Source organism: Capra hircus, chromosome 15 (genome assembly GCF_001704415.2).
Source record: "Capra hircus breed San Clemente chromosome 15, ASM170441v1, whole genome shotgun sequence".
NCBI lineage: Eukaryota > Metazoa > Chordata > Mammalia > Artiodactyla > Bovidae > Capra > Capra hircus.
This window is the reverse complement of record NC_030822.1, coordinates 62,074,595-62,089,599: the sequence shown is the minus strand read 5'-3', so window position 1 is coordinate 62,089,599 and position 15,005 is coordinate 62,074,595. Positions and strand designations below refer to the sequence as shown.

General features: G+C 33.7%; 1 protein-coding gene across 3 annotated transcripts in view; it reads right to left on the bottom strand.

The window, feature by feature from the left end:
- The window catches only part of RDX (radixin), a 103,992-nt gene that overhangs the window by 15,426 nt on the left and 73,561 nt on the right, over positions 1-15,005 (bottom strand). Inside the window, exons 13-14 of one of the 3 annotated variants that reach the window (XM_018059816.1) lie at positions 10,610-10,846; positions 9,533-9,693 (exon numbers count right to left, since the gene is read on the bottom strand). In XM_018059816.1, the coding sequence (XP_017915305.1) occupies positions 9,533-9,693; positions 10,610-10,846 (398 nt within the window). Of the gene's footprint in view, positions 1-7,136; positions 9,694-10,609; positions 10,847-15,005 lie in introns of those variants that run through there. The other 2 variants (XM_018059814.1, XM_018059815.1) reach the window with 2 other exon arrangements.

Sequence of the window (15,005 nt, the reverse complement as noted above, 5' to 3'; positions counted from 1 at the left end):
GGCAATTTCAACATGTGATAATAAAGACAATGAAAAATGTATGTCTTTAATAGCTATAACTTAATAGCTACTTTCCTAGATTTTAAAATTTTCTTTATGCATAGCTCAAAATTCTTTTAATAAAAAAGAGAGGGAATCTGGCAATAATAATTATTTTAATGATTAAAATAATCTCAAAAAAAGTAACCAAAAATCCTTCAATACTCCAGTTTTCTGAGGCTTAGCTGTGATACAAACTGTTGCTATATATGGATATTTACAAAAATCAACACAAACAATTAACCAGTGTTTGAGAAGGAAATTCTACCTGTACTGTTTGGGGTAATGGATATCCTGATATTTACTTAAAGTAAAAAAATAATTTATAGTAAAAAAAAAATGGTAAACTTAGTGGAAAGTTAAGTAATTAGCAAAAGGGCTATAAGAAAACTGAATATTAAATTATATTTCAATACTGGCTATTCTAACATAAACCATTATTATTCAGTAAACTCTATTATAAGAAAACCAGATACACTGATATTAAAGAAAATGCAATTATTTAGTGGCAGAAAATCAAGTTAATATTAGGACGCCTACTCAGTGATTAATTTAGAACTCTGATGCTCCCCAGTAGCTTGAATTTTACAAATGAAGGAAAATTTTCCGTCTCATTAATCAAGTCAATATCATGTTTCTTTGTATACTAATCATACTAACCTCTCATTTTAACTCCTGAACATCTTATCTCAACTTCTCTTCTGATTTTTTTACTTTCTATACCTTAATTTGTGTTCATGTCTCAAGTTCATGTCTACAGTTTCCTTGACACTGTCACAGGGTCAAATCTGTCTCATAACTCTACCAGGGCTTTGCATAAATAGCAACTGCTCTGTAAATCACTGGAAGAATGACTGCCTCTATGAATGAATATGCATGTATATATTAATATTACTTAATGGAAGAAAATCCATGCCTCCTAGTTTCCCATTCATCTTTCCTTTCATAATACCATTAAACTGAAAGCCTCTTAAAATTTCTAATGCCTAAGAACGAACACATAATGGCTCAAAAATAGGTAGTGGAGAACATTTTCCTACTTCTGTACATCACATCAGTAATCTATAGAAGACATACTGGCTTCCAGTCTTCCTAATGCTTGATAATATTCCCCAAACGTTAATGCCAACAATCTGCTCTAAAAATGAAATTACTTTTCCAATGGATGTATCTTCTATACATTGATAAAAAGCCTTTGATACAGCCTATGTGCCCCCCCCCGCAATTCATTATATTCTTAAAGCATCAAGTATACTGAAATGTAATGCGGCCCAGCACATTAAACTGTAAACAATATACATGGTTAGGTTCTGGGTTCTAATTCAGGTCTTCTACTGTTTGCTACTCTAGTTTTTACACAATGAAGGTATTCACAATGTATTTTTAGAATACAAGTAAACTGCTAAATAAAAGTGATTTGATTTTGCCCCCTATCAACAAAAATATTTTTCAACATTTTTAGTTTTTAAATATTTTAGAAAATTAATCGAAGTGAAAGTCCTAAGAAACTAAAATGTGTGATCATGTAGTACATTTGCAAATTACTAATAATTTAAAAGCAAACATATTCATCAGATTATGATTTCCTTTTACATATATTTTATCTTAAAAAGTACTCTTAAAACACAAAAAGCTTCAAACATCTACATTTCATCTCTATACCAATGATAAATCAACATATTTTAAAGTTAGTAAGGTGGGGGGGAACCATCCACCTATAACTCAGATTACCAAAAGAGCATACACTTATATTCAGAATTGTATGGCCTAAAAATTGAGAAGTATATTAAAATTATCTGGGGAAAATAAGCAAAAATAAGGGGGGAAAAAACAAACATATCATTTGGGCATAAGCATATGAATCCAAAAAAAAAAAAAACCTTCAGAAATTTCCAAATTAATTTGTTCAAAGTTGTCACAGCCAGTGAAAAATTATGTATGTATACTGAGATAATCCTCATTGAGTTGTGTTTCGATATATATACTCCCTTCATAATTATCTGAAAGAACTTTTTCCTGGACCCCTTAAAACCTATTTGAAAAAACCTTCAAGTTTCTTCCAGTCACTACATTATTAGAGTCATCATCGAGCAGAAAGGATATTGATAGAACTGCTGTAGGCACACTTTGCAGTAAGTTTTTCAACTATAAACAATTCTTAATAATTCAAAAGTACATGGATATTAACATTTGGTCAACACATGCCAATGAAACAATGAGTCTGGAATCTAAACGTCTGTATCTGATCCTAGTGAAATGCTCCAAAACAGACATTCTGATTTGGAACTATGAAATCGCTTATAAAACTAGAGCGTAACAGAGTGCAACAACTTGTAATTAGAACTCAGAATCTAGTCTATTTGTTCTTGGGTGTTCTTAGTTTCCAGCTCTTTTTTTGTCCCACTAAAGAACCCATTCTTAAAAGCTCAGGGATAAAATGGAGATCTTAACTGTCCTCAAAAGATGTTATTTGGAAAACAAACGGAAGGAAAAAGATTACCACATATAGCAAACATGAGAGCAAATTACATCTAAATGTTTCCTTTAAACACTCAGAAGGTCGTAATACCATTCATTTCCATGACCACAGCCTTTCTGCAGGCTAATTACACTATAGCCCTTTCTAGCCCATTGTACAGAGCAGCATGAATTTTCCTTTGGAGCAAAGTTCAGTTATTATTCCCTTCTGTAACTGCATTCCCAAAAGCACCAGATGTCTTCAAATCAAACTAAACCACCTCAGCGAAGGATTAAAGCCCCCATTAATTCCTGACTCAACCTTCCCTAGCTTTACCATCCTGCAGTCAGAACACAGGAAAGTACATTTTCTATTCCAGTTAAAACAATCTACTTTTCATCTCTCCAGACTTTGACCACTCTACATAATCTCTCTTCTGTCTCATTAATAGTTCCTTCATTAAAAGGTATTTTTTCCTCTTAAAAAAAAAACACAAGACTAAAGCACAGGAAACAAAAGAAAAATAAATTAAATTTCATCAAAATTTAAAATGCTTGTGCATCAAAGACTACTGATAGAATAAAAAGGCAACTCACAGAATGGGAAAATTATCTGCACTCATATATCTGGTAATAGGCTAACATCCACAACATATAAAGAACTTCTATAATTCAACAAGTTTAAAATGGTAAAAACATGAATATACATTTCAGCAAACAAGATACAAATGGTCCATAAGCAGAAGATGTTCAACACCAGAGAGAAATGCATCATAAGGAAATTAAAGTCAAAATCAAAACGAGATACCACTCTATCCACTTGGATTGCTATTAGCAAAAGCAACATGAAAGGGATTTCCCTGGCTGTCTAGTGGTTAGAACTCAGCACTTTCACTGCTGTGGCCTGGGTTCAATTCCTGGTTGGGAAACTAAGATTCCACAAGCAGAGTGGCCAAATAAAAATAAAATAACAACTGTTGGTTGAGGATGTGGAGAAACTGGAACTCTTATGCATTGCCAGTGGGAATATAAAATAGTGTAGTTGCTGAGAAAGACAGTATTGGCAAATTTCTTAAAGAATTAAACACAGAATTACCACATGATTCAGCAATTACATTCCTGGGTATATACTCAAGAACTAAAAGCAGGAACTCAAACAGATATCTGTATACTAACATACATAGCAGCACTGTTCACAACAGTAAAAATGCAGAAATAATCCAAATGTCCATTAGCTAATGAATGGATAAGGGAAATGTGGTATATGTGTACAATGGAATATTACTTAGCCTTGAAAAAGAATAAAACTTTGATATGTCCTACAATACAGATGAACCTTAAAAATATGCTAAGTGAAATAATTTAGATACAAAAGGATAAATATAGGAGTCAGCCCACTTATATGAGGTACTTAGAATTGTCAAATTCAAAAACACAGAAATTAGGATAATGATCACCAGACACTGGGAAAAGGAAGGAATGGGAAGTTAGTATTTAATGGATAGAGAGAGTCTGTTAGGGCTGATGAAAAGCTCTGGAGATGGGACAGTGGTGATGTGTGGTTACACAACAATATGAATACCCTTAATGTCAACACTTGAAAATTGTTAAAATGGTCACTCTTATACTTTAATACAATAAAGTAATGAAGATTCAGCTGAAATCTAACTCTACTAACCTTCTCAGTATTGAACAGAGATTACTATACTGACTGGTTGTCAACTGGATATAAAATGAGTCTTTTTATAAAGTTAGAAAAACTTTTTAAATTAGGCACTTTATTTTTTTAGAGTATCTTTAAACATTGATCAGTGTTTAAAATTTGACCTATAAAATGAAAATTAAGTCATTTATCAGAGAACAACCATACTTAAGAAACTGTACTGTATATTCTTATTCTCTACCAGTTGCTTATTTTCCTCTATTGCTCTTCTTTATGTTGTAGTCGTCTCCTTCATCACACAGTGTATCTTTTTATCCAAATCAGCTAACATTTAAAAGCAAATAATTACATAAATGGAATGATGGTATATAAAACTAAAATGCTACATCTGAATTACACAGACTTTAGAGTATAAACAAAAGGAAAGAGAGGAAGGGGTAGTGTTGCCCTATGAGCTTAAGACATTCTTGCATTTCTAGGTCTATAAAACATCTTTTTAAGTTGCATACACTATAATACAGTGCTAGAAGGCTTTGATATAATAAACCCACATTTTATCAAAAGAAATTTCCCCAAGGATTATTACATAAATCTCAGAAATTCTGATCCCATGTTACCACTAAGAACATGGACATATGGCTATATAGACTTAATTGAACAACACCAGTCAACTACTTTTAGGAGCAAACTCGATGACATGCATAATTATCAAAGCAAACCTAAATTTTAAAAATGTTCATCAAATAAAACTGAACAATTAAAACAGTAATAAATTACAAGGATGGAAGCAACTGACTAGATATAAGCACGGAGGAATCTGGGCATACAAATACCATGAATCAATAAAATGGTGTTGCCATCTTAAAAGAAATTTAGTATTGTAACAGATTATTGCAAATGATCCAAGAGCTAAGATAAATATTTGAGGTTTCACACTTTAAGATAGTCCAAAACAATGGGTCACAGTCATTCTAATCATACTTCTATATTCTAGAATATACAACATACTGAATAAAAGTGTATTGGCTAAATGTGTGTGTGTCCTAAGTTACCTCAGTTCTTGGGTAGAAGAAGGGCGTTTAAGAATCTGGAACTGTTTAGTAGCTAGGGAACTCCATAGCCAAACATAAGTTTGAATTTAAAGACATGCCATGGGGTGATTATCTCAGTCATAATCTTTAACCCTAAAATTCTGTAAGAAATAATAAAGAATATTTCAACTTCTAAGGCAGCATGAAAGTGACAGTCACTCAGTCATGTCTGACTCTTTGCAACCCCATGGACTATATAGTCCATGGAATTCTCCAGATCAGAATACTGGAGTGGTTAGCTATTCCCTTCTCCAGGGGATCTTCCCAACCCAGGTATCAAACCCAGGTCTCCCGCATTTCCAGTGGATTCTTTACCAGCTGAGCCACAAGGCAAGCCCAAGAATACTGGAGTGGGTAGCCTATCCCTTTTCTAGCACATCTTCCCAACGCAGGGATCAAACTGGGGCTTCCTGAATCGCAGGTGGATTCTCTACCAATTGAGCTATCAGGGAATCCCCTAAAGCAGCGTATGTAACCTCAAATCAGAAAACTTTTGTTATCACAGTTTAAGGAAGGTTGAAACATTGAGGCAGCAAAGCAAGAAGTCATCATCTTTCCAGAGGGAAAATGGTAGCTCTTAAAATCACTAAGATGGAGACATTAAGAAATTGGTCCACTAGGAAAAAAGGGGAGTTAAAATTAACTGGAAAAGCCAGGGATGAGAAGGTGACAGGCTTTAATATACGGCAGGCCAATTTTTCCTTGCTAACAGTGTATGTAATACATGAGGAGTCATATTGCCTTGACAGTTTATGAAGTTATGCTATCTGCTGAATCCATAGTGCTTTTAAAATGTAGTAGAGTATTTGTCATTCTACATGATAAACCACACAGGACTATTTAATAGACTATCTCCTAGTTTAAAAAAAAAAAAAAAGGAATGAAGTACAGAATAAGAAAAAGTTATATTTGGAACAAACAAGAGAGAACTACCAGTGTAGTTCCATATTTAATGTTTCCCCTTATTATAGACAGATACCAAAGCTCTGGTTTACTAATCAGTTCAGTAAATTAATGCTAAAGGGAATAATCCCTATACTTTAAAGTTTTAGATTTCAAAAAGACTAATTACTTTTATTATGCATGCATACATAAAATGGGATGCTCTGGGGCCTAAAAAATCTTTTTATCTTTAATTCTAAAAATATCACCAATCAACAGGTGGTAAGAGCTGAGACAGAAAGTAATGGTATTTTTAATCATAACATTGGAATTCTGTTCTAATGATAACCAGGAGTGAGTTCTAATCAGTCTAAAATAACTTCCTAAGTGCTAATTCTAGTTCTAAGAGAAAAACTCTACTCAGATAAAAAGCAAAATCTTGTAACACAAAATTCCCCTTTCTTTTCTAACAGGGTCAGAATAAAGAGATCACTACCTGTTTTTGAGAGCAGAAATAATAAAGTGACAAAATATTATTATAAACTGAGAAGACACCTGGCTTTTATTTTTCTTAGAATAGATTTATCACTTGTTTCTTTAGGTATAATCTTTATGATTTTTAAGAAGCACTTAGTATACAGCTCTTTAAAGAAAACTAACATTTTAACAGTGAGATTAATCAATGACAATGAAACTGTTTCTTCCTTAGGAAAACTACACACTCACTATACAGTAAGAGTAATGACTAGAAATCTTATATGATATTCTATTAGGAAGAGGGCTGATCTTTAATAATTTAACTTCTCCAGAAAATTAACAATCACTATTACTTCCATACCAAAAAAGATATATTATTTTAGGGAAAGAGTAAATGTATGAAGATTTTAAACTTTTTCCTATTCACTTCTCATCTTAAAAATATAATAATTTACAGATTAGAAATTATAATTTTCAGGAAATATATATAAGAAGTCCATGTTAAATAACAACAGTGAACTGTGAAGGCATGAGCTTTTGTCACTTTATTGTTAATCAATGAATGTTATCCAAAATTATAGATGTAATGTAACTTAATTATACAACACAAAATTATGCTAATGGGAAAAGCCTGTTGGAATTTACCAAATACTCATTAATATATTTTTACATTGCTATATGAACATGTGCTTCTCAACTGCTAATAATAAAAGTTATAATTGGTTTAATGAAAACCCATATTGCAAATAGTTGTTCCTGTTTAGAAAAATTCACACAGCTTTAAAAATGGATTAAATCCATTTTAATCCTAATCTACAAATAGATTATAAACAGCAAATATAACTGGTAATTTTTCAACACTGATATCAAACTGAAGTAGGAATGGTAGTACACACAATTCAAAATGAAGCAAATTAATAAAAACCCAACAGAAATCCAAATTTTCACCTATTATGGCAATTGTTTAATGCTCTGAAGTGAACACATGCTTTAAACCATGAATATCAGGGCTCACCATCTATTCCTCTCATGTGCTACAAGGAGAAACATTCTCTTCCACTGTGTTTTGAAGGATGTGCACAACCACTGTACAACAGTCACTTCAAGGTTAACCAGTTACTTATTTGTCCTACTAAATCCAAAAAAATATATTAAATGCAACCTTTCCTTTTCATAATGTCTGCCCAGATTAATCCTTTTAAAGTCAGCAAAATCAAAAAAGCACAAGAGATACTTTCAGACACAACTTAAATCTACTGTGCATGAAAAATGTCTAATAAAATGGCAATTTTAATAGATAAATGTAAATTTGAACGCATAATACCAGATGGAAAGTAGCTGAACCACACAGAGAAAACAAGGCTTTCCTTATCTTCAAATCTAGATGTTTTACAGTAAAGAAAATGTTAGAACATGTGAATATTCAACATCTTTTAAACTGGAAAGATTTCTTTGTAAAACATTAATGAAATTAATATAACCTAAAATTATAAATTCTAAAACACAATTAGCTAATAGAATTTAAGTATCTTTAGAGATTGAAAAAAATAAGCACAATGATTTAGAAACCAAATATGCTAAAATGATTATGTAATAATTACATCAAGAATGAAGGTACAGACATTCGTCATATGCTACAAGGGCAACCTCTCTCTCATCCATTCACACACACATACACACTTCCTCAGACATACAACACCCTTCCAGAAGATAGTATACCAGTGAGAGCTTACAATTTTAATACAAATCAGAGTCCCACAGTTCAGTTCAACAAAAAGGCAGTTAAAATTTAGCACTCTTAAGATATTCTGAAGGAAAAAGAAATCTCAAAAATATTCCTTTATGATGGAAAGTATCTCTATGTGTCATAAAGCATACAGCTTACACATTTCACTGTGTCTGAACGACCAGTCACTGCAGGTATAGTAGTGAGGTAGTATTACTGTCCCTTTCTTGGGACTGATGTTTTCATACGCTGCCCTTCCAGAGAGGTCCAGGGTTTTTTTTAAATGATGACAATCAATTACCAACAAATGTATAATTTCTTTTATTAAATATCTGTTTTTCTAAACCAATCTATGAAATATTTCAGAGACAACTGTCATTTGCAGTAGTGTTTCATCAATAAACTTTCCTAGGGAACCACTTACTACCTGCTGTCTATACCTTTGTGAAATCAGTGGGCAAAGAAAACCAAAGGATGATAGGAGATGAAACACCAATCAATCCAGCTGTCAAAGAGGACTGTAATTTTTAAAAATCCAATAATGTTTTAAATTGAGCTTTAAAAAATTAACTACAAGCTGTACACTACACTATTTATTAAACTTTCTAATCCTTTTCATGATTCATAGCCATCTTCTACACAATAATCAAAGACTTTTCACCTATGCTTATTTTAATTACTGCCAATGATTCAAACATGCAGTGCTATGGTTAGAGGGCATATTAAGGTATGAAAAGTACACACTGAGAAAAGGAGAATGAGAGAGAATCTGGAAATATATGCAGCTAAAATATGGGAAGAGAAGGAAAGAGTGCTCTACCTAAACACTCATTAAGTCACCATCATCCTGTAAAATGTACAAAGTGCTTAAATCATACACACACATTTGTCAGACATGATAATTAGTGTTAATCTTCAACAGAAAAAAAAAAAAAAACAGAAAATGAAAAATGTGAAAAAGGAGGTGATGGAGCACTGTTCTTCATTCCCTGGCCCAAAAGAAAAAGAAAATCAAGCATGGTATCACACTGCCTTAATGCTGAAAAGCTCCCCTTAAATGTCTTTTAGCCACCACAGTCAAACTGGTGTAAGTGCTTTGGCAAGGTGGGATGCATTCCATCACATCCGCAAAGGCCTGCTTTTCTCTGTTGGTGGTTCAGCTTATGAAGAACATGTATGCAAAATAACAGCTCTCACATTGCTTCAAACTCATCAATACGTTGCTTTGTATTGCCTTGCCGAATCTGTCGCAGAGTCTTGTACTTATCACGGCCTGCCTTAACATTCTCAGCATGAAGAACATCATTTTGTGTTTTCTTGGTTTCATCTCTGGCTTGGGCTAATTCTGAACTTAATGCCTGTTTAAAAAATAAAGAGTATGACTATTATTATTTTCTTAGATTTAAAAAAAAAATCTATGGAAAAGGTTTAAAGACAAAAATACATATATAACACATCTTTGACTCTGTACTATATTAAAATTTCCACTGTGAAATCTTTTTCTTTAAGTTGTTTGTGTGTTTTACTTTTAGTAATGGTGGGGGGGATAGTGGTTAGAAAGGAATACCCATGGCCTTTCATTTCTATACTCTGCAACTATGATTTGTGTGTTATTCCAAATTTCCTTAACCTTCTCATCTAATACCTGAAATGACTTAAAAAGGTTCAATGTAGCCATTATGGTTTGTGTTACCGTAAGATCTAAAATCTATACCATGAGAGAAACTTTCTCCAAAAGGATAATATTACCACTATCACCTCATTTTTCTTATTAATATTTAAAATTTCACAATTTAAAAATTAGAGAACTTATTTTAGCAAGTTCTCCAATGGGTATAATACTACTAAAATTTACTATTTGACCTAATTATGCATTTAATAAGCTGATCTTTTGCCATTATAAAATCTGAACAAAAAATGTAGATTCTGTAATGTCTTACAGGTAGTGTTTTAAATTATCATTGCTTTATATGTATACTGTTTAAAAACAAAGTTTGCTTCTTAAACACAGTATTAACATTAGGTTAAAAGTTATAATTAAATAATAACTTACTAATTAAGGTCTCTACACAAGGCTAACAAACATCTGGTAACAAGGACATACAATGGAAAAAATAATATGCCTGTAAGCCAAGCATGTACAAACCAACCACAAGGCCAGCTAGAGCCAAACGCTTCCAAAAAGCAAGTATTCCTTTTTAGTAAGTCTGACTTAACAAATGGGGGAAATGCAAACTATATTTAAATGTGCATACAAACTGCAAATTTAAATACCTGAAGCTGCTTTTTAACACGTTCATTTTTCTGTGTTTCTGTCACACGTTCCTCCTCACTTCTGTGGTTCATCACCCCATCATTTGATAATTCAGCGCTAGCCTCAGCATTATTCTCATCATGCTCATCGTGTTCATTTTCTGTCGGAGGAATGACTGGTGGTGGCGGAGGCGGGGCAGACATCACAGTCTTTAACTCTTCTTTGGTCTTTTCCAAGTCTTCCTGGGCTGCAAAAGCCTAAACAGAAAAAATAAGCTTATCAGCAACTTACTTTGAAAACCAGTAATTAAAAGAATCAAGTCATCCTTTCTTTCTATATGTCAAGATAATAAAAACAAGCCCCAGTGATAGAAGCTTATTTTCAGAATTAAAGACACCACTGTGCAAATCCTAATAAAACTGTTAATTCTAGCAAGGATTATCAATTGCTGCTAAAATTGTTGTACAAATGGTTGATGAGAAAATGGATATAGGTATAATGACAAAGAAATTCACATATAGATTACATTTTAGCTATGATAAAATATAATCAGACATGGGAAGAATAAGACTGTTATTACTCTAATCCCATGATCAATTAAAATAACTAATGGTGGGCCAATCAGATATTAAGTGTCTTCTGATATAATGCAACAGGAAATATCGAACATCACCAATTGTCTGAGTAATTATATCGTGCTGGGTTGCCTGGAAAAGTCCTGGTGTAATTATTAACAACACTCCCTTACACTCTCAAAAAGTGTTCCAGTTTGGATAGTAAATTATACGAAAATTTCACTTATAAGGCATCATAGCCAGAAACTTTTAACTTGAATCCTTCAAGCTTTTAGATTTATCTTTCAGCTTACAAGAATACTGAAGGAAAAAAGACAAGCTGAATGACATCATAAGGAAACTAGAAAAATACAGAAGGAAGGACAATGTGGATCCTTTTAATAAATCAGTATCACAAAAAGAAGAACTGCCCTACTAAAAGAGACAGAGCAAACAGATGCAATGCAAAGTCCTATTTGGACACTGGCTTGGCAAATTAGCGCAAATAGACTTTTTGGGTCAATTCTGAATACTGTGTGCTCAGAAATATACCCAGGCATATATGGTTAATTAACTTACAACAAAACAGCCAAGAATATAGATTGGGGAAGGGAAACTAGACAGCCACATGCAAAAGGATGAAACTGGACGCCTACTGTACACACGAGAGAAATATCAACCCAACACGGATCAAAAGACTTGAACATAGGACCTGAAACCATAAAACTTTTCAAGAAAATATAGACAGTAAGTGCCTTGATATAGGTCTTGGTGATAAATTTTTGGATTTAACACCAAAAGCAAAAGCAATACAAACAAAAACAAACAAGTGGGACGACTTTAAACCAAAAGGCTTTGCAAAGCAATATATATATATATATATATATATATATATATACACACACACACACATACATATATATATCAAGAATATGAAGAGGCAAGATACAAAATGGGAGAAAATATATGTGAATTATAGGTCTGATAAGGTGTTAATACCCAAAATATGTGAAGAATTCATACATCTCAACAGAAAAGAAAAAAAAAAACCCTAATAGTATTTTTTTTAAATGAGCAAATGATATAAACAGACATTTTTTCTAAAGAAGACAGAGATGGCCAACAGGCACACGGAAAGATATTCAACTTCATTAATCATCAGGGAAATGCAAATCAAAACCACAATGAGATAACACATCATACCTGTAAGAATGGCTACTATCAAAAAGACAAGAAATAATTAGTGTTGGTAAGGATGTGGAAAAAAGGAAACACTTGTTCACCTTCACTGGGAATGTAAACTGGAGTAGCCACTGTGGAAAAGAGTATGAAGATCCCTTAAAAAATTTTAAAACAGAACTACTATATATAATCCAGCTATTCTACTTCTGAGTATTTATCCACAGGAACAAAACGCTAACTCAAAAAGATACATGCATCCCCTCAATATGTTCACTGCAGCTTTATTTACACAACAGCCAAGATAGGGAAGAAACCTAAGTGTCCAATATTGTATTGCTGTTCTTTCATCACTAAGTCATGTCTGGCTCTTTGCAACCCCATGGACGGAAGCTTGCAAGACTCCTCACTCCTCTGTCTGTAGGAGTGTCCATGCAAGAATTACTGGAGTGGGTTGCCATTTCCTTCTCCAGGGTATCTTCCTGACCCAAGGATTAAACCCGAGTCTCCTGCATTGAGGGCAGATTCTTTATTGCTGAGCCACCACGGAAGTCCCCATACAATGCAAATATAAATATAAAGATAATATGTTCAAAAATTAAGATTTTGGATTTCCAAAATCTTAAGATATTGGATTTCCATCCAGTACACATATACAGTGGAATATTATTCAGCTATAAAAAGAAAATATTGCGATTTGCAACAACACAGATGGACCTTGAGGGTATTATGCCAAGTAACATAAGTCAGACAGAGAAAACAAATTACCTCACTTATATATGGAATCTAAAAAATCAAAAAACACACAAAACAAAACAACTGAGCTTATGGATACAAAGAACAGACCAATGGTTACCAGAAACAAAAGTGGAAGAGGAATGGGAGAAGGGAATCAAAAAGTAGAAACTCCCATGTATAGAATAAATGAGTCATGGGGATATAATGTACAGCATTATATGGACTAACATGGACTATAGTTAATAATATACTCTATATTTCACAGTTGCTAAGAAAGCAAATCTTAAAAGTTTACATTACAAGATGAAAATTTCTGTAGCTATATGATGATGGATGTTAATAAGACTTACCATGATGATCATTTCACAACAGATACAAATACCGAACCATATTATACACCTGAAAATACATTATATGTCAATTATATCTAAATGGAAAACTTTTGAATATAGTCTAAGATGAGATGAAAACTGACTAAAATGGAACAGTATGTACAGCATGAGCTCACTCTGGACATACAACTGTACTGTTGTTGTTCAGTCACCAAGTCATGTCCAACTTTTTGCAACTCCATGGGCTGCAGCACACCAGGTTTCCTTGTCCCTCACTATCTCCCAGAGTTTGCCCAAGTTCATGTCCACTGCATCGGTGATACCATCCAACCATCTCATCCTCTGTCACCCTTTTCTCCTGCCTCCAATCTTTCCATGCATTCTGGGTCTTTTCCAATGAGTTGGCTCTTCGCATCAGGTGGCCAAAATACTGGAGCTTCAGCTTCAGCATCAGTCCTTCCTATGAATATTCAGGGTTGATTTCCTCTAAGACTGACTGGCTTGATCTCCTTGCTGTCCAAGGGACTCTCAAGAGTCTTCTTCAGCATGACAGTGCAAAAGCATCAGAGTTCAAAAGCATCAATTCTTCAGCGATACCAATGTATATGTATACACATACATACATTCAATATGTCAGCAAATTTGGAAAACTCAGCAGTGGCCACAGGACCAGAAAAGGTCAGTTTTCATTACAATCCCAAAGAAGGGCAATGCCAAAGAATGTATAAACTACCACACAATTGCACTCATTACACATGCTAGCAAAGTAATGCTCAAAATCCTTCAAGCTAGGCTTCAGCAGTACATGAACCAAGAACTTCCAGATGTACAAGCTGGGTTTCAAAAAGGCAGAGGAACTAGAGATCAAATTGCCAACATTAACTGGATCATGGAGAAAGCAAAAGATTTCCAGAAAAATATCTACTTCTGTTTCACTGACTACGCTAAAGCCTTTGATTGTGTGTATCGTAACAAACTGAAAAATTCTTGGAGATGGGAATACCAGATCACCTTACCTGTCTACTGAGAAACCTGTACGCAGGACAAGAAGTTAGAACCACACATGGAACAACGGACTGGTTCAAAATTGGGAAAGGAGTACAACAAGGCTGTATACTGTCACCCTGCTTATTTTAACTTGTATGCAGCGCATATCATGTGAAATGCCAGGCTGGATGAATCACAAGCTGGAATCAAGACTGCCAGAGAAATATCAACAACCTCAGATATGCAGATGACACCACTCTAATGGCAGAAAATGAAGAGGAACTAAAGAGCCTCATATAGAGGGTGAGAGAGGAGAGTGAAAAAGCTGGCTTAAAACTCAACATTCAAGAAACTAAGATCATGGCATCCAGTTCCATCACTTCATGGCAAACAGAAGGTGAAAAAATGGAAGCAGAGACAGAGTTTATTTTCTTGGGCTCCAAAATCCCTGGGGACGATGACTGCAGCCATGAAATTAAGATGCCTAGCTTTCTGGAAGGAGAGCTATGAGAAACCTAGACAGCATATTAAAAAACAGAGATATCATTTTGTCAACAAAGCTCTGTGTAGTCAGTTATGATTTTTCCAGTAGTCATGTACAGATGTCAGAGTTGAACCATAAAGAA